The sequence below is a fragment of the Physella acuta genome, unplaced genomic scaffold, assembly GCF_028476545.2.
Source record: "Physella acuta isolate Inbredline_101_S28 unplaced genomic scaffold, ASM2847654v3 ptg001518l, whole genome shotgun sequence".
In the NCBI taxonomy this organism is placed as follows: Eukaryota; Metazoa; Mollusca; class Gastropoda; family Physidae; genus Physella; species Physella acuta.
The window spans coordinates 108,542-135,180 of record NW_026733033.1 but is presented as its reverse complement, the minus strand read 5'-3'; the positions used below and the strand labels follow the sequence as shown (position 1 = coordinate 135,180).

Below are 26,639 nucleotides of genomic sequence, written 5' to 3'. Positions count from 1 at the left end.
ACATTTTTTTTCAATGATTTATAACGAATTCTTACAAAAATGAATGATATAATGTTAGTACAATAACTCAGTTTTTGTACATAATGAATGACACAATGTTAGCGTAATAAAACAGTTATTGTTCATACTGAATAACATGTGTGTACGATATGACAGTTTTTGTACATATTGAATGACATAATTTTTTTTATAATAAAAAAAAGTTGTACATACTGAATGACGAATTGTACGACAGAACAGTTTTTGTACATACAAATTCGTCAAAGCTTATTTTATCACACCTCCCCCCTAATACCCTCCCCCATAGCCCTTCCCTCAGCACTTAAAGAAACGCATTCAATAATCTAAATACGCTACGCTGTAACCTGCTGGACAAATCTAGTTATGCTAACATCATCTTGTGTTCGCTATACTCGATAGCTTTTTTTTTTTTGCGTTCTACCTTCTATTTTTTTTCTCTCCCGCCTTTCTCTCTCCTTAGCAGTCCGCGCACTTGAAACTAATCAGACGATTAACAATTTTGTTGCTATTTTCTTTTTTCTTGGGCTAATATTTCAATTTCTGCGGAGCAAGAAAACAGTTCAGTTCTTTCTAGTCTTATTATGTGGTCATATACTTTGTGGTTTTCGTCGTAGGATGTTGAGACTGGTTTTACTTTCTTATGGATGTGTCTGTTAGGATTAGTTTCAATTTCATGCTAGCTAAATATAGGAATTAAAAAGTATATAGTTTTTGATTATAGGAGAGTGTTTTCGTTAATTTATTCTTCTATCGGGCTTGTAAGTAGGTCACCAAATTATTGTTCACTTTCTTGCCAGCTAATATGTTTAAACCAAGTGTGAATATATTTATTAGATCGGTACAAAAATAGAAATGCTACTGCTAGTATTGTTAAGTAATTTGAATTGTAAACAATGATAATGATATACTACAAGATGTAGGCTAGCATTAAATAAAATATAGCCTATGATAAATTGTGATTTTTTTTAAAAAAAAGCATACAGTTTGTTATTATTTATTCGAAACCGAAACAAGTTTTCTAAACGTATTTACAATTTTAATATAATATTTTTAGCCTAAGCCTGCCAGTACTTTATTCGATTCTGTTATTGGTACATTTAAAAAAATATTTGTTTCGTTTTGGGTACTCCTGGTATTTTATAATCTTGAAGCCAGGCCTACAAACGAATAGCCGCCATTATTTTTTGTTATCAGTGTGTATCATGTTCACAACAACTAATTTAGTTCGAAAATTATATCTCTACCTGGCCTAACGAGATTTATAATTTTAAACGAGAGAGACCGAGACTTACAAGCCCTTCGGGTGGCGTAGTCTGATGAAATCATTGTTTAGTAACATTCTATTTTTTCCTATATTCCTTTATTTATTCGGAATCGCTGCATATAGTATATATATATATATATATATATATATATATATATATATATATATATGTATATATATATATATATATATATATAATTAAATATATATAAGGCAAGGTTAAATACAGGCCCTAATGACCTCACATGTGTATAGCAATCCGGCGGTCAAATGATTGATTAATGACGGTTTAATTAAAAACGAAATCTCCAGGGAATAAGTTACCACGTCTAGTGACTACAAACTAGATCGCCTACCTAGGCTGATGTTTCCAAGTGATCAGCAAAGCAAAACAAGTTCGCCATTAACAAATTCTCCGACACAAGTGGTCTAATTGGAGTTAGGTTTCCGAGGCGTGTTATCTCTGTATGGATTTCGGACTTGAACGATCAGAAATAAAAAAACGAAACTTGTAAATCGTGATGTGTTGAAGGGTGGGGGGCTGTTTGAGGAAAATATGGTGTTTGTTTGGTGAACGCGAGAGTCTGTTAGGTTGTGTTGTGGACGGTCTAAAAAAATTTGTTAGGTTGTGTTGTGAACGGTCTAAAATAATTTGTTAGGTTGTGTTGTGGACTGTCTAAAATAATTTGTTAGGTTGTGTTGTGGACAATTTAAAAAAAAATGTTAGGTTGTGTTGTGGACGGTCTAAAAAAATTTGTTAGGTTGTGTTGTGAACGGTCTAAAATAATTTGTTAGGTTGTGTTGTGGACGGTCTAAAATAAATTTTTAAGGTTGTGTTTTGGACGGTCTAGAGAGAATTTGTTAGGTTGTGTTTTGGAGAGTCTAAAATAATTTGTTAGGTTGTGTTGTGGACGGTCTAAAATAATTTGTTAGGTTGTGTTGTGGAGAATTCGTTGCGTACACCACACGGAGAAAATGCTGCAAGCGATACCAGAAAAGGTAAGTTGTCACGTATGTGTTTTATCGTTATTTTGTTATGATCAACCTCATCACCGTATGGCTAAGATTTTAATTCGAGTTATCTTAATATTTCAGGGTTATTGATTTTGGCTTATAATCTCGAATCATAGTTTTGGTTAGTGTACGACATTAAGGGTATGTTCTGGTTAAGGATTCAGGTTATCAAAATATTTTTGTAAGCTAAGCATACCGCTAGGTAAAAGCTAAGAACCTAACGGTATTGCTATAGATTATCGTTGAGGTTAATGTCTTTAGTTAATGTTTAAATGCACAATATAAGGTTACCCATACAACATTTGCTAAAATTCAGAATTGGATTTTGATTAAGGTTTTAGAATTGTATTTTTGTTTCATTTAGAGTAACCTCAAACCTCTTTCAAATTTACCACCTGTTTCAGTGATCTCGGCATACGTGTAGATACTATGGTCAGCACTATGCCCAGCGGCTTGTACTTTACTAACGTGAGTCAGGTACAAGCCAGGGCTGGGTGGACTCAGTGAGTCAGGTACCCATCAGAGCTGGGTGGACTAGAGTCAGGTACCCATCAGAGCTGGGTGGACTCAGTGAGTCAGGTACCCATCAGAGCTGGGTGGACTAGAGTCAGGTACCCATCAGAGCTGGGTGGACTCAGTGAGTCAGGTACCCATCAGTGCTGGGTGGACTCAGTGAGTCAGGTACCCATCAGAGCTGGGTGGACTAGAGTCAGGTACCCATCAGAGCTGGGTGGACTCAGTGAGTCAGGTACCCATCAGAGCTGGGTGGACTAGAGTCAGGTACCCATCAGAGCTGGGTGGACTCAGTGAGTCAGGTACCCATTAGAGCTGGCTGGACTCAGTGAGTCAGGTACCCATCAGAGCTGGGTGGACTCAGTTAATCAGGTACCCATCAGAGCTGGGTGGACTAGAGTCAGGTACCCATCAGAGCTGGGTGGACTCAGTGAGTCAGGTACCCATCAGAGCTGGGTGGACTAGAGTCAGGTACCCATCAGAGCTGGGTGGACTCAGTGAGTCAGGTACCCATCAGAGCTGGGTGGACTCAGTGAGTCAGGTACCCATCAGAGCTGGGTGGACTCAATGAGTCAGGTACCCATCAGAGCTGGGTGGACTCAGTGAGTCAGTTACCCATCAGAGCTGGGTGGACTCAGTGAGTCAGGTACCCATCAGAGCTGGGTGGACTCAGTGAGTCAGGTACCCATCAGAGCTGGGTGGACTCAGTGAGTCAGGTACCCATCAGAGCTGGGTGGACTCAGTGAGTCAGGTACCCATCAGAGCTGGGTGGACTCAGGAACGTCTTACAGACTCGTGCCCGGGATCCGAACTCGATACATTCGAGTTAGCATCCGATCACACGGTCAGCACGTTAGGTTTACCGTCTCGTATGTATTCAGTTTGTTCCATAATATATACAACGAGCCGACCCGCGGCATATCATACGCCGCTATTTAGTTGTTGTTTTTTCTACTTTTCAGTAATTTATAATTTGTGAATTCGACAGTACCAACGCTGCCACTGAAAACATTTCTATAAAACACTATAACTAGCTCGTTAAGGACGATACCCCCCCTCCATCCCCCCTTCCGTTAAAGTAAATTCCACTTAGTTACCCTCCCCCCTACGTTTAAAATAGTTTCAAACTAAATTATCTGCCCCTAATAGTCGTCACTAAAACCGGCTCTGCTTGTAAACATTTAGCGTGAACCACAGCTCACCAGATCATGTAGGGGTGGGGATGGTAGCGTTTTCTAGCGTCTCCCAGAAGAGAATTATATATATAGATATTTTCTGAGCGATGCTTCAGATATGGTAAGCTAAAGTAGCTATCATGAAAACACGCATGGCCTATTATTTGGGGTTGGGGGGGGGTGTAATTTATTCACAGAGCGAAATTATTACGCTACATGAATTCATTTGATGATAGCTGTATACATCATGGTCTATTCCAACATTTGATGATAGCAGTATACATTATGGGCTATTCCAACATTTGATGATAGCAGTATACATCATGGGCTATTCCAAAACTTGATGATAGCAGTATACATCATGGGCTATTCCAACATTTGATGATAGCAGTATACATTATGGGCTATTCCAACATTTGATGATAGCAGTATACATCATGGGCTATTCCAACATTTGATGATAGCAGTATACATCATGGGCTGTTCCAACATTTGATGATAGCAGTATACATCATGGGCTATTCCAACATTTGATGATAGCTGTATTCCTTCTTGCATTCTAATTGAGAGAAGAGACCACCGATTGGTCGGCCTCTGTTTGAGCCGTTGGTAACCAACCGTTTACAAATTGGAACATCAAACACATTTCCTTTTCCACGGTTTTTTTTTTGCACGCTTCTGTGAACACTTAGCACCCTCCCCCCCCCCCCCCACACACACGCACGCATACACGCACGCACACCCACCCACACATACATATAAATATATATATAATATATGCGGTGAAGCTTAGAATTAGTGAGGTCGTGTTGTGGAAGGTTTAGTAAAAATTTGTAGCTTACATCACACTTAGAACATGCCGGTAGGGGTAAGTGCTTACAGTCAACGTTTTATTATTTTTGTTCTTGTTGTTGTTGTGGTAAGGCGTAACACCTTAGGGTCGTGTTTGTAATTTAGACTTAATGGTTTAGGGTTAATTATTAATTAATAATTAAAATTTTGCGCCCCCCTCGGGAGCAAATTTTCAATTTGCACCCCCCTCAACTTTTCGATTTGCACCCCCCCCCCCCCCTCAAACTTTTGATTTTCACCAACCCCCCATCCCTCAAACTGCAAAACTGCAGCTAAAATGACATATTAATTTGTTTTTACAACCCATTTTGGCGCCCCCTAAGGTCGGCGCCCGGGGACATATTTCCCCCCCCCCCCCCATCGCTACGCCTCTGAGAAAAAAAGTACAAGAAATGTATTTGGTTATTATGTTGAATCATAGTTTCGGTCAGTATACGATATTAGATGTATGTTCTGGTTAAGAATATACATTAATATTTTTCATAAATAAGACTGAACACTAGGATAAGGTACGACCCTAAAGATATTGCTATAGATTAACGTTGAGGTTAATGCGTTTGGTTAATCTTCAAACGCACATTTTACGTTATCCATATAACATTTCGTTACATTCAGAGTTAGGTTAAGTGGGCGGTGTCATTTGTCATCCTAAAGAAAATAACTCCATTTAGAAGGTCTCTATTTTATTTCTGAATACCAACTTGAAAGTAGAACCCTTCCTTTCTTCCTGGGTTTGCAAGGTTCAGTGATTGCCTAGCGGGTTCTACGCCTATATATATATATATATATATATATATATATTATAATTTTATATAGTGGTGAGGAGGGAGGACTGCTAAATCAAAACTTCATCAAGTGCGTCTTAGCACATAGTTAGGCAATTTTTCTGTAAACCAACTTAGTAGTCCGATTCCACAAACCCTTTCATTACGTCTCATATTTCCGCTTGGTTGACTTTTGGCGCTGTCTTTAATGGAGCAACTGGGATGGTTCACTGATCACAGGTCTTCTCGTCTGCCAACATTAAACATCTGGTCCCCCTGTTTTTAAATTTCACATCGTCTTGATGTTTTTCTATTCTGTTGGTGAAATGTTTGCATCGTGGAGTGTTGTGGGTTCATGCATGTTGTGTTATAAGGTTGGGTTGGGCTGGGGTTTGACCGCGATGGGTGACACCTTTAAGTGGGTAACACACCATCAAGTTAATGACACCATTAAGTGGGGACAACATCAATTGGCTGACACCATTACATGGGTAACACCATAAAGTGGGTGACACCATGAAGAGGATGACACCTTCAAGTGGGTGACACCATTAAGTGGGTGACACCATAAAGTGGGTGACACCATGAAGTGAATGACACCTTCAAGTGGGTGACACCATTAAGTGGGTGACACCATTAATTTAATGACACCATCAAGTTAATGACACCATCAAGTTAATGACACCATTAAGTTAATGACACCATCAAGTTAATGACACCATCAAGTTAATGACACCAGTAACTTGGTGACACCCTCAAGATGCTGACACCATTAAGTTGGTGACACCATCAAGTAGGTGATACCATTAAGTTGGTGACACCATCACGTCGAAGACACCGATACGAAAAATGACCCACTTTAACAGGATATCTGATTTGTACACTTGATAAATCTCTAAATTTAAAATCATACTAAACCCTCAACGCGTGTACACTAAACGCGTGTACACTTTATGTCAGTAAAACACCATCATAGACACAAAACTCTATAATTTTTGGGAATTATATTTTAGGGGCTGTAAAGGGGAGGGGGGATGACGACCTCAGCTTCAGCATTGGGTGTCACCTGACATTTGGAGTTGACATTGGTAAAAGAAAGGTTACATTAAAAAAAACTCCATGGGATTACATAAGGCGGGGAAAAAAGCACCATACAAATACGGGCCTAGCGGTAGAGCGCTAAACTGCTTGCCCGAGGGTCTCGAGTTCGAAAACGAGTTCAAGCTAGTAGAGCTTAAGTCTACCTTGCTCTGATGGGTGCGTAACACACGTTAGAGAAAGTAAAAGAGGCTGGGAGCATAGTGCTGACTACATTATCCCATGTATGCCGATGGCCGATGTCATTGAAACAGTTGTACTCTACTTCACCATAGACCGTCAGGGAATTTTAATAAAAATAAAAATATACCGATATAAGTCAATAATATATCTCCACTTAACTGTACAATTCAAATAATTAGCATTATATATTAGTAAATATTACTCAATATATTAGAGTAAATGTATAAATTAATATTAATTTTCTTTAGTTACGTCCCTTTCAACAATTAAGAAGATAAACAAGGGAATTAACATTTAACTTTGAACCAAAAAGTAAAAAGAAAAACAAGAATACATCTACATTTTAAATTTTTAATGTAAAAAATACATTCACACTTTATCTTTAAATCGTAAACTACACGCAATCGAAGTCTGGAATTATTTTGTGTATAAACATTATACTTTATACCTTTTAGAATTATTTTAAAAATAGAAAAAGCTTAAATGGATTGTATGCTAAGTTTATACTCTTTTGAAATTTGTATAGTTTAATTATTATGATGGTATCTGTCATCCGCAAACAATTTTAATTCTTTAAAAATAAATAAGGGAAGTTGTACATTATCTTATAGAACGTAATTTTATATTTGAGAAGGATAGTAGCGGGAAATAACAATCCATCACAACCATGGCAGACGACAAAGACCATGAAGAACATGTGCCAGAATCTCCAGAAATCCATTTTGAACCCATTGTTAAGTTGTCCCTCGTTGAGATTAAGACAATGGAAGAAGATGAAGAAGTGTTGTTAAACTTGAGAGCAAAGCTTTTCCGCTATGATCATGATGCAAAGCCTAAAGAATGGAAAGAAAGAGACACGGGAGAATGCAAAATTTTGAAACACACAAAAAAAAAACGGCCTGATTAGGATTTTAATGAGAAGAGATAAAACACTGAAAATTTGTGCCAATCACTATATCTATCCATCTAAGGAACTCAAACCCAACTGTGGCAGTGATCGGGCATGGGTTTGGTCCACTACAGGAGATTTTGCAGATGATGAAAGCAAAGAAGAGGTGCTTGCCATCGGATTTGCAAATGCAGAAAATACCCAAAAGTTTAAAACAGTATTTGATGAGTCTGCAGAGCAAAAAAATTCTACCGCCCCCCCCCCCCCCGAAAGAAATGAAATGTATATAATTTATATAGAAAATATATACTTTTACCAGTGTCCGCCCCCAGAAGAAAGTCTACCGCCTCCTCCCCCCCCCCCCCGAAAATTTCCAGTGCTCCCCCCCCCCCCCCGGAGAAAAAAGTCTGGAAGAAACACTGAAATGAAGAAAGTTTTGAACACAAAGTCAGTTAAAGAAAATGGAGATACTACAGTATTTGATGAGTCTGCAGACAGAGCAAATGAAGAAAGTTTTGAACACCAAGTCAGTTATAGAAAATTGAGATACTAATGCTGAAAAAAAAAGATGACGAGAAGGAAAAAGTGGATGATGGAACCACTGAGCTGGCTGGTCAGTTGAAAGACTTAAATGTCAATAAGCATACAGAAGAGACCCCTGCTGAGGGTAGTAGTGAGTGATATTTAAATTTGACAGTGAAAATCATTTTACATCTTGCCACAGTCTCAGTGGCGTAGCGAGGTCGGGTGTCACCCGTTGCGGCACTTAATGGTGTCACCCCCCAGAGGCGTTGCGACCCTTCCCGGGGACAAACTTTCAAACTTTCGATTTGAACCCGATCCCCTCAAACATTTGATTTGCCCCCCCCCCCACTCCTCAAACTTTCGATTTGCACCCCCCTCCTCAAAATTTCGATTTGCACCCCCCCCCTCAAATTTTTCTCTATATATTTTGCTATTTTTTGCCTTAGTGTCACACCCCCCCCCCTAAATGGTGTCACCCGGTGTGGTCCGCACCCCCACTCCCCTCGCTACGCATCTGCACAGTCTACATGTTGTGTTTAACATTGATTCCTTTCAGCACTCTCCTACCTACCTCACTGGCAGAATAAAGGGCAGTGTTGTATTCATAATGACATTGGTCAGCGGTTTACGTAACTCTAAAATATCCTTATGTCTAGAATTAAGGTGATGTCAATTAACAGAGGTTTGAAACATTTTTTTGGATAAAGTAATGAACCTCATGTGCATGTTTCTTGCAATAGTCATCATTGATTACATTTTTTTTTATGACAAAAGGTGCTTTACTGGCTACCAAGTAGTTATTTTAATTCTATGTAATTAAAATAAATTAAGGATAAAGAAATAATTTTTTAAGAAAAAAATTTCTTTCAATTCTTAATGGTTACAAAATGGATGGGTATAGTATTGTAATATTATAAAGTTTATTGGTCCAGTTTCTTCAAAAAAATATTTTGTTTTTAAAATCCATAGCAAATTCTTGTCCAAATGAAAGTTTAAATGGATGAGCAGTTTTTGGTTGTTTTTTTTTGTACTAAGTCATTAAAATAGTTAAATTGTTTTTTTAGCTCAAATATGTAGATCAGTACAATTGGATCATTAAACTTTCAATTTGTTTGACCGAGTAAACTATTTTATTTTTAACATACTGTCATATTTTGTAAATAAATTGTAAACATTGTGCAATGTAAAAAAAAAAATTGTTTAAAAAAAATTAAAAAATAATATGTAGATAGATGTTCACAGCATGTTCTTAAAGCAAAATATTTTATTTTAGTTACATTAATCGTACAATAGGCAAGAAAATTTTATGCAATCATACCAAATTAAAAATAAATATTTTTAAAAATACGGCAAGCGTTAAAAATATGTTTACAATTTTCCAAATTAAAGTCTTTTTTGGAACAATCGATTACACTCATTTTCATATTTTTGTATTGAATACCCCCCCTCCTCCCCCCCCCCCCGTTAAAGTAAAGTCCACTTAGTTACACCCCCCTACGTTTAAAATCGTTTCAAACTAAATTGTCTGCCCCTAATAGTTGTCACTAAACCCGGCTCTGCTTGTAAACATTTAGCGTGAACCACAGCTCACCAGACCATGTAGGGGTGGGGGTGGTAGGGAGCGCGCTTACAGCTTGTTTTCTAGCGTCTCCCAGAAGAGAATTATATATATAGATAACACCCCAATCACCACAACACTCTGACTCTACTAACCTGATTACAAATAAAAGTATTAGATAAATTACTATAATATTACAAGTAATTATTCGTTTGAATATGCTTTCTGGCAAAAACTATTTGGAACCAGCTTTTTCAAGCTTATTACAATCGAGGTGCATTTATAAAAATAGATACCATGATTTAATTGTTCACTGTGCTAAGATCAATTAAAAGCGAGCTTATTTTGTAAACAGATTGGATTTTGTTTACTCAGTTGTTTCCACAGACATTTCGATGTTAAATGTGTGGACGTCCATATAAAACCGTGGCCCGGTGACGGCCTGGCCTAGCGGTAGAGAGCTAGGCTGCTAACTTGAAAGTCTCGAGTTCGAATCCGGGTTCAAGTCAGTAGAGCGTCCCTGAGTTCACCGGCTGGGTACATAACTCACATTTAAGAGAGCAAAGGCTGCTGAGCATAGTGCTGAACACACTATCCTCTCATATGCCGATGTCACAGAAACAGGTGAACTCTACTTCACTTGCCCAATAGACGATCAGGTTCGAAACAAAGTAACTACATTTACACATAGAGTACTTCGTTATTACAAACGAATCCTTGAAATTTATCGATGGATACTCACACAATCTGAAATCGAACTCGAGTATTTTTTACCTTATCTATTTGTGTATCGATACAACAAGACTTGACGCCATCCGTTCTTTGATTAGTATTGAAGGCGTTCTGGCCATGTTATAGATTAATGAGAATCGATTACTCGCTAGTAGTTTTTTAACGATTGCGAACTAGTTTAGTGAAGGTTCAAACAACGAATACAGTTGTATTCGTATTCGTTTTGTCAGTTGTGGGTGTAGTGTAATGAGGTGGAAGGTATTGGTTATTTGTGTGAAGTTACTTTCCAATTTTGTTTTAGAAATAAGGGGTCATCCATAAATGACGTCACGCTTTTTTGGACGATTTTTACCTCCCCCCCCGCCCCTCCGTCACACATCGTCACAAAAAGCCAGACCCCCCCCCCTAAAATGACGTCACGCCTCAGCCTACAACCCCCCTCAAAATTGCAGTTGAATTTTTTTTAACATCGATATTTTTCCAAAATCTTGTCTGAAATACGTCAAAATAGAGTATTTTAATCAATTCCTATTACAATTTATTAAAACTGTTTCCTAAAGCGCAAAATAACGTCTAAAATTCGTATTCTAACATTTCTTTCCTATAAAGCAAAAGTGTGACGTCGCACCATCTGAACCCCCCCCTCCCCCTCATCACACATCGTCACAAAATTACCGATCCCCCTCCCCCATAAGAGTGTGACGTCATTTATGGACGACCCCTAAGAGATATTATTTTGTTGTGTGTTGTTCAGTCTACATAATTTAGATTTATCAGACATCGTTTTCTCATTCGTGGTGTTCATTGCAGTTGGGTAGACTCTCTAGTTTGATTTTGGGGTGGGAAAGGGCCATGGGGTGTGGTTGGGGGTGGGGGTAGGAAAGGGTCGTGGGGGATGAAAGGGTTATGGGGTTTGGTTAGGGGTGGGTTAGGAAAGGGTCGTGGGTTGTGGTTGGGTGTGGGGGTAGGAAAGGGACATAGAGTGTGGTTGGGGTGGCTTAGGAAAGGGTCGTGGGTTGTGGTTGGGGGTGGGGGGGTGGGAAAGGGACATGGGGTGTGGTTGGGGGTGGGTGTGGGAAAGGGACATTGAGTGTGGTTGGGGTGGGGGTGGGAAAGGGTCGTGGGGGATGAAAGGGTTATGGGGTTTGGTTAGGGGTGGGTTAGGAAAGGGTCGTGGGTTGTGGTTGGGTGTGGGGGTAGGAAAGGGACATAGAGTGTGGTTGGGGTGGCTTAGGAAAGGGTCGTGGGTTGTGGTTGGGGGTGGGGGGGTGGGAAAGGGACATGGGGTGTGGTTGGGGGTGGGTGTGGGAAAGGGACATTGAGTGTGGTTGGGGTGGGGGTGGGAAAGGGTCGTGGGGGATGAAAGGGTTATGGGGTTTGGTTAGGGGTGGGTTAGGAAAGGGTCGTGGGTTGTGGTTGGGTGTGGGGGTAGGAAAGGGACATAGAGTGTGGTTGGGGTGGCTTAGGAAAGGGTCGTGGGTTGTGGTTGGGGGTGGGGGGGTGGGAAAGGGACATGGGGTGTGGTTGGGGGTGGGTGTGGGAAAGGGACATTGAGTGTGGTTGGGGTGGCTTAGGAAAGGGTCGTGGGTTGTGGTTGGGGGTGGGGGTGGGAAAGGGACATGGGGTGTGGTTGGGGGTGGGGGTGGGAAAGGGACATGGGTTGTGGTTGGGGGTAGGGATGTGGTTGGGGTGGGGGTGGGAAAGGGACATGGGGTGTGGTTGGGGGTGGGGGTGGGAAAGGGACATAGAGTGTGGTTGGGGGTAGGGATGTGTTTGGGGTGGGGGTGGGAAAGGGACATTGAGTGTGGTTGGGGTGGGGGGGGGTGGGAAAGGGACATGGGTTGTGGTTGGGGGTAGGGATGTGGTTGGGGTGGGGGTGGGAAAGGGACATGGGGTGTGGTTGGGGTGGGGGGGGGTGGGAAAGGGACATGGGTTGTGGTTGGGGGTAGGGATGTGGTTGGGGTGGGGGTGGGAAAGGGACATTGAGTGTGGTTGGGGGTGGGGGTGGGAAAAGGGACATTGAGTGTGGTTGGGGGTGGGGGTGGGAAAGGGACATGGGGTGTGGTTGGGGTGGGGGGGGGGTGGGAAAGGGACATGGGTTGTGGTTGGGGTGGGGGTGGGAAAGGGACATGGGGTGTGGTTGGGGGTGGGGGTGGGAAAAGGGACATAGAGTGTGGTTGGGGGTGGGGGTGGGAAAAGGGACATTGAGTGTGGTTGGGGGTGGGGGTGGGAAAGGGACATTGAGTGTGGTTGGGGTGGGTAAGGAAAATGTGGGTTGTGGTTGGGGGTGGGAAGATTTGGGAGGGGTGGGGGAGAATGTTATGGATCAACTATATTTCGTTTACGAAAAAAATAGTTCTCAATTAAATAAGAATTTAAAAAAAAATCAATTTACTTTTTTTTTTGCTATAATTTATTTAGTTTGTAGATCTTATATTTCTACATTTCATTTATCGCTCTTTCGTCTTCATTCCTTTCGAATTGATTTTTTTTATACCTGCATTTATTCTTTCGACATGTATGATATACATGCCTAGAAAAAATAATCGCAGCAAGTTAATTAAGATGTTAGGAGGGAAAAAAAATTTCATATAATTTTAACTTTGTACGAGATTTTTTCTAGACATGTAAAGTATACATTTTTAGGAATATTTTTTTTAAGAAAAATTAATAGTTTTTGTGGGGCGACTTTTTATTATCTAGTCTACATATTTTTTTTTTTTTTTTAATAACTTTATTTTTAAATAGAAATCATTACATCAATATATACAAATGTGTGTGTGCTTGACATAGTGTGTATTTAACATAGTTCAAACATTAATAAAAATTGTCATTACATGAACAAAATGGTGAACATTATTAAAAAAAGGATCAACAATTCAAATGAAGATAACCAGAATTAAAGAAATACAAACATGGTTTTTTTTTACCATAATAGTTTTAAGTGTTTTTACAGTTTTGTTGAGAATTTTTTGCATCTAGTCTACATATGCCAACGTGCCAGCGTAATAAATCTGATTCCATTAGACGTTACATAAGTCTCGATAAAATATTTAAAATCTATTAAAAAACAACACTAGTTTTTTTAAGGTTTTCTAGCTCTCTAGAAAATATTGGCGAATTTTATATTTAGAATTGTTGTCATATTTTTAGATTTTCCCTATCATCACGCAAAAGCGTTATGTTCACCAATTAATTATACGCCATTGATAAGGAGTTACTGCCTTCTAATTGCGGTTATTGCTACAGCGTGATTTCCCTCCCCTGATGCCGAGGTACAATATGGAGTTATTGACAGCCAGCCTAGGGAACCCGGTCATGATTTACACGCCAATAGAGGAGAATTATGGGCAACTATGGAGGGACTTGTTACCTCCCTTTGTTCATTATCACCCTCACCCCTGACCTAACCCACCCCACCCCCACCCACTCCTTATGTTCTCGTGACCCACCTCCCTAATAATCGATTCTTCGTTGGAAAATCATGCAGCCAGATAATAGGATATGGCGTTTAGTTAAAGTACGGGGGGTGGGGGTGGGGGGGGGGGGGGAGGAGAGTTTGGTGGCAAGACTGATGTCAGAATTTTACACTGGGGGGGAAATTTCCGGTGGGGGCACTTGAAACTTTCAGGGGTGCGAACAGTACTTGTATGTATAGTATATATTTTTTATTATTATATTTTAATTTCACATCTTTTAAGGCATGCTGTGGCAAGCTAAAACTCAGATACAAGGTGAGGTAATGGCTTAACTGAAAATGGGCTGCTTAGCTCGAATTTTTAATAGATTAGCCTGTCGTCCCTCCTGGGACACATGCCGCTGACAAGAGCTTTCCAGGCGTCTCTGTCCTGGGCTAGTCTCTCCAACTGTCCCCAGGTGTCCTGGGCTAGTCTCTCCAACTGTTCCCAGGTGTCCTGGGCTAGTCTCTCCAACTGTCCCCAGGTGTCCTGGGCTAGTCTCTCCAACTGTCCCCAGGTGTATCCAATCCTCTTGGTGTCTTCTTCCAGGTCACGTCTCCAGGTCTTTCTTGGTCTGCCCTCTTTTCCTTTTACACTGTGGATATATATATATATATATATATATATATATATATATATATATATATATATATATATATATATATATATAAATTTAATATTAAAATCTAATAATTTTTTTCTCTTTTGTCCATTGGGGCGGGGTAGTGGACGCGGTACTGGGGGTGCAGTAGTTTAACCCAGCGAGGGGTATTTGATATTGGTGTAGGGTAGATGGACTATTTAAAGTCAATCACTTTAAATTAATTTAGACTATAATTATCTTAAATTGATACCCTACCGTGTTTATAAACACAAGGTCCGCGTGAGTCAATCGTGTGCTTAATTCCACGAAAATTTTCAACAAAAGAAGAAATATAAGCTTGATAGTGCTTTGTTTGGAATGTATTTAACCTGGTTGATTTGTCACCGTATTTTGATATAGAGCTGTACTAACTAATTAAACAATGATCTTGTAATTGTGAGCACTGCATGGGTTCCATATGGCACTGTACAATAATTATTTAAGGCCTTTTAAGGCATATCCGCATATCCTGGGAAGTTTAAAGCCCAGAAGCAGGGGGGGGGGGGGTAACGGCTTTACTAACAATGGGCTGCTTAACTAGAATTAATTGCCCTTGATTGCTATTAACACCGTTTAAGCTACGATTAATAATTACGTAGCGAGTACTACGCTTGCGAGAGGGTATATGTATGCGGGAATTTTAGAGAATTGGAGTTGATTTTGGTGATTTGTAGTAGTTCGTTGTTAAGTGAAGTAGTGCGTTGATTAAGGTTGTGTTGACTTCCGTTGAGTTGTGCCGACTTTATTTGGTGCAGATTCGTATTCGGAATATATTATGTCGGATCTCTTACCTGAAAACGTAAGTAGGGTCATACATTTACACATTATATGACACAATCTCTGGAAAAAAATATCACTGGCATAATATTTCAGGGCAAAATATATCAGTACAGTGTATGAGACAACATTTCTTAGACAAAATATATCTTTGGGATCGTACATAAACAGCTTCACTTTTTTACCTCCCCCTCACTTCCAACAAACATCGTCATTAAATCGAGATTCCCCCTACCTAAAATGACGTCAAACCTCATCACTTTTCAAAAGTGCAAGACAAAGCAATATGCTTTATAAACGAGTCTTTCATAACAGAGAACTGTGGCGGTCTTAGTCTTGATAAAAATATCTCACAAGTGTATCTCACCATCTCACAAAAACGTCTCACAAAAATATCTCACAAAAATATCTCATAAAAATATCTCACAAAAATATCTCACAAAAATATCTCCCAAAAATATCTCACAAAAATATCTCACAAAAATATCCGCATAAAAATACCTCACAAAGAAAAATAACATTGCAAAATCTCTTGCATAAACTAATCAACGGCATCTATTGATATTTTGTTTGGAATGAGGGTGGGAGTGGGTTTAAGATTCTCAAAGCCATATCCGGTCTTCTCTATTGATTGGTTCTATATGGTCTTAGACATCAATACTTGGCCGAAAATCACATTTGCCGGTTGTGAAAATTCTATCTATGTGTGAAGAAGGGAGGAGGTGTGGATGGATCAATGTCGTGTCTGCAATAATATAATCGAAGCGACGAAGGCGTATTAATTAGAATACGAGGTCGTTATCAAGATTTAATTTTTTATGGTATGCGATATTCTAGGAGCAGTAGTATAACGAGGTGGGGGCGGGGGCAGAGGCATAGCGACCCTTCCCGGCGCCCGGGGACAAACTTTAAATTCGACGCCCCCCCCCATATATTTTTTATATTTATAATGCAAAACTGCAACCAAATGAGCTTTTAATTTTTTTCAACCCATTTAGGCGCCCCTTAGGGTCGGCGCCCGAGGACATATGTACCCCCCGCCCACCCCTCGCTACGCCTCTGGGCGGGGGTTGTGGTCCGCACCGGGTGACACCAATGGGAGAGGGTGCGGGGGTGGGGCACCATTTCGTGTGAAGATAAAGGAGGGGGGTGGTGACACGACATTGAAAAATCTGAAAATTATTGTTAAATAAAATTTGTTCCTGTTAAAACTAAAGGAGTAGGGTGAGCTCTGATATGACACCGAACATGCTAAATTATTGGAGGAGGTAGGGGTAAGACAATTCGTTACCACACTCGACCCTGCTGCCTTGGAATACCAAATCCATGCCCAAATTTATGTTCACTGCCTATATAACGTCTGTAATTAAATGTATAAATTCACACTGATTTTCACTATCTATGAAACACCTGCAATTTGATGTTTTAATTCACACTGTCCACCTATCCAAATTTAACTCCTATTTCTCTACAACACTTCTGGCCTTTATTCAGAGCTTAGGCTCTGATTTCCCTCCCCTGATGCCGAGGTACAATATGGAGTTATTGACAGCCAGCCTAGGGAACCCGGTCCTGATTTACACGCCCTTAGAGGAGAATTATGGGCAACTATGGAGGAACTTGTTACCTCCCTTTTTTGCCTTACAATGCATTCATGGTTAAATTTAAAGTTAAATACTTTACCAGAAACCAAATGCGTTCCCTGTATTTCTTTTAGATTTTCTCAACTATATACTTCGCTTCCCCCTTCCTTCTTTACATATGGATCTTTTAATGCCATACCTGCTGTTAATTTTAGGCAGCGTCTTAATGGTCCCAGATAAACCTGTTTTAGATGGCATTGAGCTAGATTTAACTTCGGAAATAAGGGAATAAGAGGCAATCAAGTATGTATTTATCTGGAAGTTAACCATATTTTTTTTACCTGAAAGATAATCGCAATTACCCGAAAGGTTATCATAAATGTACCTCGAAGTTGATCTCACATTTTAGATTAACACAATTTCTCCTATATCAACCAGACCTTTTGTACATTCAATAGTTTAAATTTTCTCCGTTTTAAGAGTTCAACAAAATAAATAATCAAGTTTTATACTCTAGTAATAGAAAACGAAATAACCCAAAAATCAGTTGAAAAAATACGGAGTGAATCCTATAGGTCTTATAGCCTATAGGTCCCATAGGTCAATATAGAAAATGTTGACCTACGGAGTCAGACGAGGGTAGTGGATAAATAGGGAAATGAATATCCATTGGAAATATCCAGATGGTCTGTGGATATTTCTAGAAAGTCTGGGTAACTCTAGATCCGGAGTTATCGACATACGAGTCTGGTGGGAGGGGGTTAGTCTGGTAGTAGTGACATATTGGTGTGTGGGTGTGTGTGAAAGTGTGTGGTGTCTGTGTGTGTGAGGTTGTGAAAGTTGTTGTAGAGTGTGTGTGAGAGTTAGTGACTGTGTGTATGTGTGTGGGTATGAAAGTGTGTGGTGCGTGTGTGAGGTTGTGAAATTTATTGAAGAGTGTGTGTGAGAGTTAGTGAGTGTATTTATGTGCGTGTGTTTAAAAGTGCGTGGTGTGGTGTGTGTGTGTGTGAGGTTGTGAAAGTTAATGAAAGTGTGTGTAAAAGTTAGTGAGTGTGTGTATGTGTGTGTGTTTTTATGAGAGTGTGAGCACATAATTGTTTACTACAACTCTAACTAACTTCGACCACACTGACCACAAATTTAAATACCGACCCAACCTTAACTAAAGTCAAAGACAAACTCTAATTTAAGGTCCATTTCTGAACCATAATACAACATGACGTTTATAAGAATAACTAAAAAACTTCCCCCAAGATCAAATATTTAACAGAAAACTGTTTTTAACCTCAGCGCTGCTCGTAGATCAATATCGATTGAGTCTAACTGCTATATTAGCTTATGAGTTTGATCCAAGTTTACTTTTCTTAACTTAAAAAAAAATAATTTGATAATAATTAGATTAGTTATATAAATAATATCAATAATCTTATAACTCTAATATAAGTTATTGGCCCACACGGAGAACTTAAATAACATACACATTTTAGGCAAATACAACAGATAATGGAAAATGTATCGATTGTAAATTGATTTAAACACAGGGTTCGTTGTCCTAGCATCATTTATTCACCAATATCGATCTCTCTCACGTTTTCGCCCCCAGTCCACTGTTGTTTAAGGGGTAGTCCACAAATAACGTCACACTTCAAAATTTGAGACAAAAAAAATGGCGGGAGCGTGTGTGTGTGGGGGGGGGGGGGGGAAAGGGGGGGTTTCTGACTTATGTGACTATGGATGACGAGGGAGAATGGTTGTTTTATAAAAACGTAATCATATACTTGTATATTTTTATATATAACATTTTAAAATCCGAGTTAAGCAGTAGTTACGCCGAAAATGGTTATAATATAGAGAGTTTCTTTCAGTCTTCTCTTCCGCTCTTCGGGCGAGGGGTATAATCCCAACCCCTACCCATTCCGAACGAAATAGAAAATATGTATATTATTTAGAACATATATTTTAAACACTGTCCGACTTTCGCCCTCGGAAATTTAAGTGTCCACACCCCTAATATTTGCCCCACCCCTTTCAGTAGGAAAATGTCTGAAAGAAATATCGCAGTTAATACCTGAGAAAGAAATCACTGGGTGGGGGGGGGGGGGGGTATGTATTATGTTGAAGTCTGATTTCATTGTAGTTGGGAGTAAGGGTTTTAGTGACGATAGAAAAGGGGGAGAGAACTTGACGTCATGTATTGTTGATGCTTGGAACCAACGAGAAAAACTGATAAGAACTTCGGGTGCGGTTCGAAGGTTAATAATTATCAAGCAAAAATTTCATTGAATATTATAAAATTAAAACTAATTAAATTAAGCTAAGACTTTCAGCACAAAACGGGTTAAAGCAAATCTGAAAATAGCTACACGTGGCTGCTTGCGAAACTAAGGCGATTAGCGCGGCTATTTTTAGATCTATGTGCGTGACGTAATAGCTCCAGGCGACACGACGTCTCATACATTCAGTCTGATATTTATTTATAGCCGCGGGGGTGGCGGGACAGGTTAAACAGTACTCTCTCCCTTTATAATATATATATATATATATAAATATATATATATATATATATATATATATATATATATATATATATATATATATATATATATATATGTATATATATATATATATATATATATATATATATATATATATACATATATATATATATATATATATATATATATATATATATATATATATATATATATAGGCTATTATGTGTGTATACATTTATTTATTATATTATACATATTATATTATTTATATATATTACACGTTCATTCACAATGCTCTCTCCATATATATATATATATATATATATATATATATATATATATATATATATATATATATATATATATATATATATATATATATATATATATATATATATATATATATTTATTTATATGAGAGAGAGAGAGAGAGCGAGAGAGAGAGAGAAATATATAAATATACATATTTGTACATTGGGTTTTAAAAAAAAAAGTTAAATTATAAAAAACTGGGTGGTATGTTTTCATAACTGCTTGTCGTTCATTTAAATTAGAAAATGGTGGTTGTATGGGTAGGGGGAGGGGGAAGGGAAGAGTTGTAATCGGCATTGCTATAAAGGTATAAAAGAGAAGGAAGGCGGATAGAAAATGTAACCATATCAGTAGCGTAGAGAGGGGGGGGGGGGGCGGGGGGGGGGGACATATGTCCCCGGGCGCGGACTTTTTGGGGGGGGAGGGGCAAAATGGGTCGGGAAAATAAATTGAAAGGATGAGGGGGGGGGGGGGCAAATCGAAATCTTGAGGGGGGTGCAAATCAAAATCTTGAGGGGGTTGCAAATCGAAAAGTTTGTCCCCGGGCGCCGGGAAGGGTCGCTACGCCTCTGACCCATATTGTGATTCGTGCTGGCCCCTAAGGCATACTCACTCCCAGTTCCGCATCTATCTATCGCTCACCCCTTAAGGAAATGGTGACGTCACCGGCGACTGGCTAGAAATTTCCGTTAGAAAACAGATGTTTCTGCACTCAATAAGTCCCCACTCGAGGTTTGGCCGTCGGTTAAAAGAGCGCGCGAAGTCTCGTTAATGGAATGGGCTAACGTGTCTGGAATTAGCCTAAATTGCTGAGTAATTAGGTTATTAACGTGAATAATTTAATTGGTCAGAAGAAGCAGTTTTTGCCAAATTTTAAAAATTTTATTTCTGTAGCTTAATTATAAGACTGTATAACTATATATATATATATATATATATATATATATATATATATATATATATATGCATACATGGCAAATACCATTTAAAATTTTATATTATTATATTGAACATCATTAGCCGAAACTGCAGTACAGCTGCTAATTAACCTCTGCACTTTCATTCTTTCTTGTGTTTTGAACAAACATAAAACAACACCCCTTTGCTATTGTTATTATTCTGTTATCGTAATTGAAACTAGTAACTCCTCCTTGCTGTAAATTTGTTAGAAAGTGAAGCTTCTAAAATCTTCCGCTGACTGTAATTAACCATATGATCTTTTTGTGAATGCCCGGTATTTTAGCGATTTTTGTCCTCTAATGTATCTACGGTCAAGCGGTCATTCTACTTGTGTCTGGCACTCCAATAGACCCAGGAATTATGTAAAATCTCAGGTGAAACCAATGTTTTAAAGATATAAAGTCGACGATTGGAACCTCTATTTAGAAACCAACTCTAGTTCCCCGCGTTGAGGGGTAGTAAATATTGTATTAGCTGTGTGATTCTAATCTGTTAAAATGAACAAAAATAATGTAAAAGCCAAAACAAGTGTGAGTGAGATAGCTATTGTTCTAAATGCGTTTCTTGTATAATCCTCCTCAACCATGTAACCATGAGGCTATTTATACACACTTAAAAACTATATATACAAACAATTTAGAATGCTTTAACTTTACTAACTTTAAAAGTATTAACCAAATTAAAAAAATGAATCCATACCTTGTTTCTCTGTTACAGGTTGACAAGACCAACATATTGAACAAGTACTCTGATACACAGATTCGAGGTGAGTTTGGGTTAAGTTAGAATCAGGTAGTTAAATAGTTAGTAGGTTGGTTTTTTGTTTTGTTTAAATTTAGTAAATTTGATAAGTCTTTATGTAGAACTAGACTTGTCCTTAGTTCAGTTAGTTGTAAAACTGTTTTTAGTAGTGATAATTTTAATTAATCTAGTTATTAATTATGTAAACGTAACAGTGTAGACTAGTGTAGTGGTTTTTTAATAATTGTTTTAGAATGTGATAGAATGATTAAATTATTTTGAATATTGCAAATCTTTTTTTTTATAGTAAGCACGATAAGTTCAGCCTGTGCATTTTGTTTATAAATCAAGACTACACTTAAAAAAACAAAAAAATAATAATAATTACAAAACCAAATTATTAATGTCTAGAAATTTTAAAAAAATATTTTAAAAGTAAGGGAAATAACCGTTAAATTTATATTAAGTAAGCAGGAGCTATCTCCCCTGAAACAGAATGTTTACATTGCCAATTTAGTTTTTTCACTCTGAATAAACATTCATTACATTTTAATGAACGTTTGTAGTAAAAGGCAAGAAAATAAAAGCACATAATATCCGGGGTAAGTAAGATTTACATCACAGTGTAATAACCCTTTAATGTTTTTTTTTCTATTTCAAAGGTTTAAAATAAACCGGTAGTGATCTCCCCTAAACTTTCTCGAATATTCTTATATAAAACAACAGGGGATGGTAACTGGGGATATAGTTATGATTTTTAATCCATTTTAAATACTTAAACTTTTAAAAATAGAATAGAATCTCATAAAAAAACCATTGCGCACCAAGCAAACGCCGAATAAAAACGCGTATAATAGTGCGCAATATTATTAGTACTTTAAAAATTTACATTAGTTTTTTGAGAAATCGGAAGTAGCGTAAATTACTACTTCCAGTCAACGGAAATTACTCAAAATTTAACAGAAGGTAGAGAATTAGATCTTTTACTTACATGTGAAATTTCATTTATCTATCTGAAATAGTACTCAAGTTATAGGCTTTTGAAAAATTCAAAGTAGGAAAAGTACCACTTCCGGTTATCGGAAATCGCTCAAAAGTTGATACGGATCTACGATTTTGATAAAATACTTATATATGAAATTTCATCAACCTAGCTGTAACGGTACTCAAGTTATCGTGTTTACACACGGACAGACACACAGACACACACACACACAGACATACGGACAAGATTGCAAAATTATGTTTTTCCGTATCAGTGAGGTGTAAAACGTCGAGATTTGTAAAAATCTCGATTTTTTTTTTTGCACGATTACAATACTTTCTCTATACTACGTATATACGAGAAAGTAATAATGTATTTAATTTTATTCCTTCTCAAGCTGCTTACATAATTAAATATATATATATATATATATATATATATATATATATATATATATATATATATATATATATATATATATATATATATATTTATATTTATTTATTAAAATCAATATATAATACATCTAATGCAGCTTTTAATGGTTTTATTTCATTTCTACTAATCAACATATTTTTATCATCATATCATATTTTTATACTATAATATTTTCTAAAACCCAATAACTGTCATTAATCAAAATGGGAAATACGTTTCCCCCCCCCCCCCCTTGACTTTTATTTTTTTATTCGTTATTGTTGGTGTTTTCTAAATTTCTTCATTACCATTCACATGATTTTTATTACTTACACTTATTTTTTCATATTTTTAATATTTTAACCTTTCACCCTTACAACAACTAATTACTTTTACTTCTCATTATTTTTGTTTGACCATATATATATATATATATATATATATATATATATATATATATATATATATATATATATATATATATATATGTATATATATATATGTGTGTGTATATATATATATATATATATATATATACATTTGCATATATCCGAAGGCTCTACTTCTATGATGGATGTTAACGTTCACATTATCTTGCTACAAAAGACTCCCCTCCACACTACCTTACAATTCCACTGAACCCACCAATCCACGCCTCTGACAACCAAAACTTTACGATAATTGGACAACTAGCTCTAAACGTCGGCAGCCATGAAAAGACGCACACTTCGTTTTTCCGATACCTGGGAATTAGTTCTATCGTGCACCTGGCTCGGTGTGATGTTAACGAAAAATCGATACCGTCTTGCTGGAGGCAGAGATCGAACAAGGCGATAATTATAGGAGAGCTATTTCCATGTTCTTCCATTGTCTGCAAACTACGACTTGCGTAAATTATGTCGATATTTATCTTACAATGTAGCATCGATTACTATTTAAAAATAAGTTTGAAAAACATTATATATATATATATATATATATATATATATATATATATATATATATATATATATATATATATATATATATATATATATATATATATATATATATATATATATATATATACAGTGCCGATGACGATTTAAAACCGAATTAAATTTTTACGTAAAATGATAACGAAAGTTATCTGTTTTTGTCAAAAGTGTACTACCAATGTAATAGTTTCCCGACCTTGTAACTTTCATGTTAAGCTTGCGTTGTGTTTAACCATTGTCTTGTATATTTTATTGTATAATTTTGTCCAGAGGCTTAGCCAAAGGGGAACACCCTCCCCCACCCACACACCTCCGACCTTTTTTATGCGACAACATTTTTAAAACAGGCTCCTTCTGCCAGTAAGGAAAGCCAAAAGCAAGCTTATCCAGAAATTAAAAACATCAGCTGTCGAAGTTCTTATTTGCCGTGGCCAATAAAAAATTAGACAATAACAAAGGTTCGATGGCATGTTTTTCTGTTAGTGTCTCATAGAGAACTATGTGACCATAATCATCAATACGGGTTATTTTATCACGACTTCACACGGCTTTATAATCTTAGCATCTGTTTATTAATAATTTATTTACTACTCTTAATCCTTGTTTGGTTGACAAGGCTTGTTTGGCTTTAAAGATACATCCATGCACAAAATAAAATAAAAACATGGCGATCGAAAAACAAAATATCCTCCAAAAACCAACTGCATATTTTTTTTAAAGTAATGGTCTTAACGTCTGTGCGGCAGCGAAAGTTGGAAAGTAACCACCACCACCACCAGTAGATCACTGGACTCTATACAAACAAAGATTTAGCGAAGGATAAAAGTCATCCATTAGCATAACACCATCTTCGTTTATAGACTACAAGGAGAGATGGAAACGGAAGCAGTTTCCAAAAAAATAAATAAATAAAAGATGGCGATAAAAATGAACCCAGAAGATATCGCAGGAATTGTGCTAAACTGGACACCTCAAGGAAAAAGAAAGCAAGAAATACCAAAGGTTGGAGGCGCACGGCCGGGAAGCAGCAGGCAGAGACGGAAGTAGTCATGGTGGGACTGCCAGGAACATTGCCAGATACCGGCAAAAGTGGAGGGAGCTTTCTGTAGCGGCCCCATGTATCTTGGGCACAACAGGGAAAAGATGATGATGTATCCCTGCTTGGGAAAATCACCTAGCAACGCCCCTGGCTGTGTCAGAAATAAGTCATGACTACCGTCAGTACGCTGTAGAGTAGCATCTGACATTGTTTCTACTCCAGTCAATCAATATGAGAGCTAAAAATAGTCACATGTTTGTAATCTATTAGGAGGATCAGCTGTCTCTGAGCACAATGACCGGAGTAGCGAGGTAAAGGGAGTAAAGGAGTATCTCTTCTGGGGGCGGGGAGGGGTTGGGTAGATATACAACTTCTAGCGTTATGGATTAAACAAGTGGTAGCGTTAGTGGGATAGATGGGGGGGGGGTGCTGCGTGGAGCTATAGAAAATAATTGGTTGAGACAAAGACGTGTGTGTGTGAGTAAAAATAGAACAAATGTCACGCTATAAAAACAGAACAAATGTCACATTATGAAATTAGAACAAATGTCAGATTATAAAATTAGAACAAATGTCACATTATGAAAGCAGAACAAATGTCACTATGAAACTACAACAAATGTCATATGATAAAACACAACAAATGTCACATTTTGAAAACAAAACAAACGTCATATTAATCAAACATAACAAATGTCACATTATGAAAACACAACTTATGACACATTATGAAACACAACAAATGTCAATATAAAACACAACCAATGTCAAACTATGAAAACACTACAAATGTCACTTTGAAAAAAAACATAACAAATGTCACACTATTCAAACAGAACAAAGGTCACACCATTCAAACAAAACAAATGTCACGACGTTAGGAAAAAAATATGTCGCATTAGGGAAAAAAACCCAAGACGCAGCACCGTATTGACGGTTTGGTCTGAGGAATCTGTCGCCGTGGCTACAGGCACGGATAATTTCCTGGCATTAAGTTCCAGACTGTCGACATACGCCGTACACATTTTTTTCTCTCCTCGTATTTGCTTTCTCTCCAGGTGTTGTGTGAACCGGTTCTCATGTGTATCGATACTGTGTGTTTAAATAGTTTTTTTTCAAAACTTTCACACGTGTTTTTTAGTATTACTGAGTATTTATATCAGTTTTTAAAAATAGATTTTAAGAAGTGTGTTTTTAATATTACTGCGGGCTTAAATCAGGTATTTTAAAGAATATAACTTGTTCTTCGGTATTACTGTGTGTAATCAGTTGTTTTTTTAAAGATTTTTAACAAGTGTGTTTTTTGGTATTACTGTGTCTTTAAATCCGTTTTTTCTAAATTTTTATAAAAAATTTAACAATTGCGTTTTTGGTATTACTGTGTGTTAAAATCCGTTTTTTAAAAATGATTTTAACAAGTGTTTATGATATACTGTGTGTTTAAATCAATTATATTATCTAAAAAAATTCATACGTGTTTTTTTTTTATGTATTGACGTTTTTTCCCTTCTAACAAGATAAATACTAACTATGGTTTTATAACCTCACATTATATTTTGCTTTCTAATAATTTTGAATCTTAATTTTTTTTCCTTCTTTTCTTTGTCATATCATATTTTTAAATACAATTTCATATAATTAACTATTTAGAAAAATTAGCGATA

General features: G+C 37.4%; 1 protein-coding gene across 4 annotated transcripts in view; it reads left to right on the top strand.

Annotated features, from left to right (window-relative positions):
• Nucleotides 1–26,639, top strand: part of LOC131928558 (calmodulin-A) — a 50,862-nt gene that overhangs the window by 8,066 nt on the left and 16,157 nt on the right. Inside the window, exons 1-3 of one of the 4 annotated variants that reach the window (XM_059284623.1) lie at nucleotides 1,892–2,284; nucleotides 21,534–21,582; nucleotides 22,124–22,159. In XM_059284623.1, the coding sequence (XP_059140606.1) occupies nucleotides 2,261–2,284; nucleotides 21,534–21,582; nucleotides 22,124–22,159 (109 nt within the window). In that variant the 5' untranslated portion in view covers nucleotides 1,892–2,260. Of the gene's footprint in view, nucleotides 1–1,891; nucleotides 2,285–21,533; nucleotides 21,583–22,123; nucleotides 22,160–26,639 lie in introns of those variants that run through there. The other 3 variants (XM_059284624.1, XM_059284625.1, XM_059284626.1) reach the window with 3 other exon arrangements.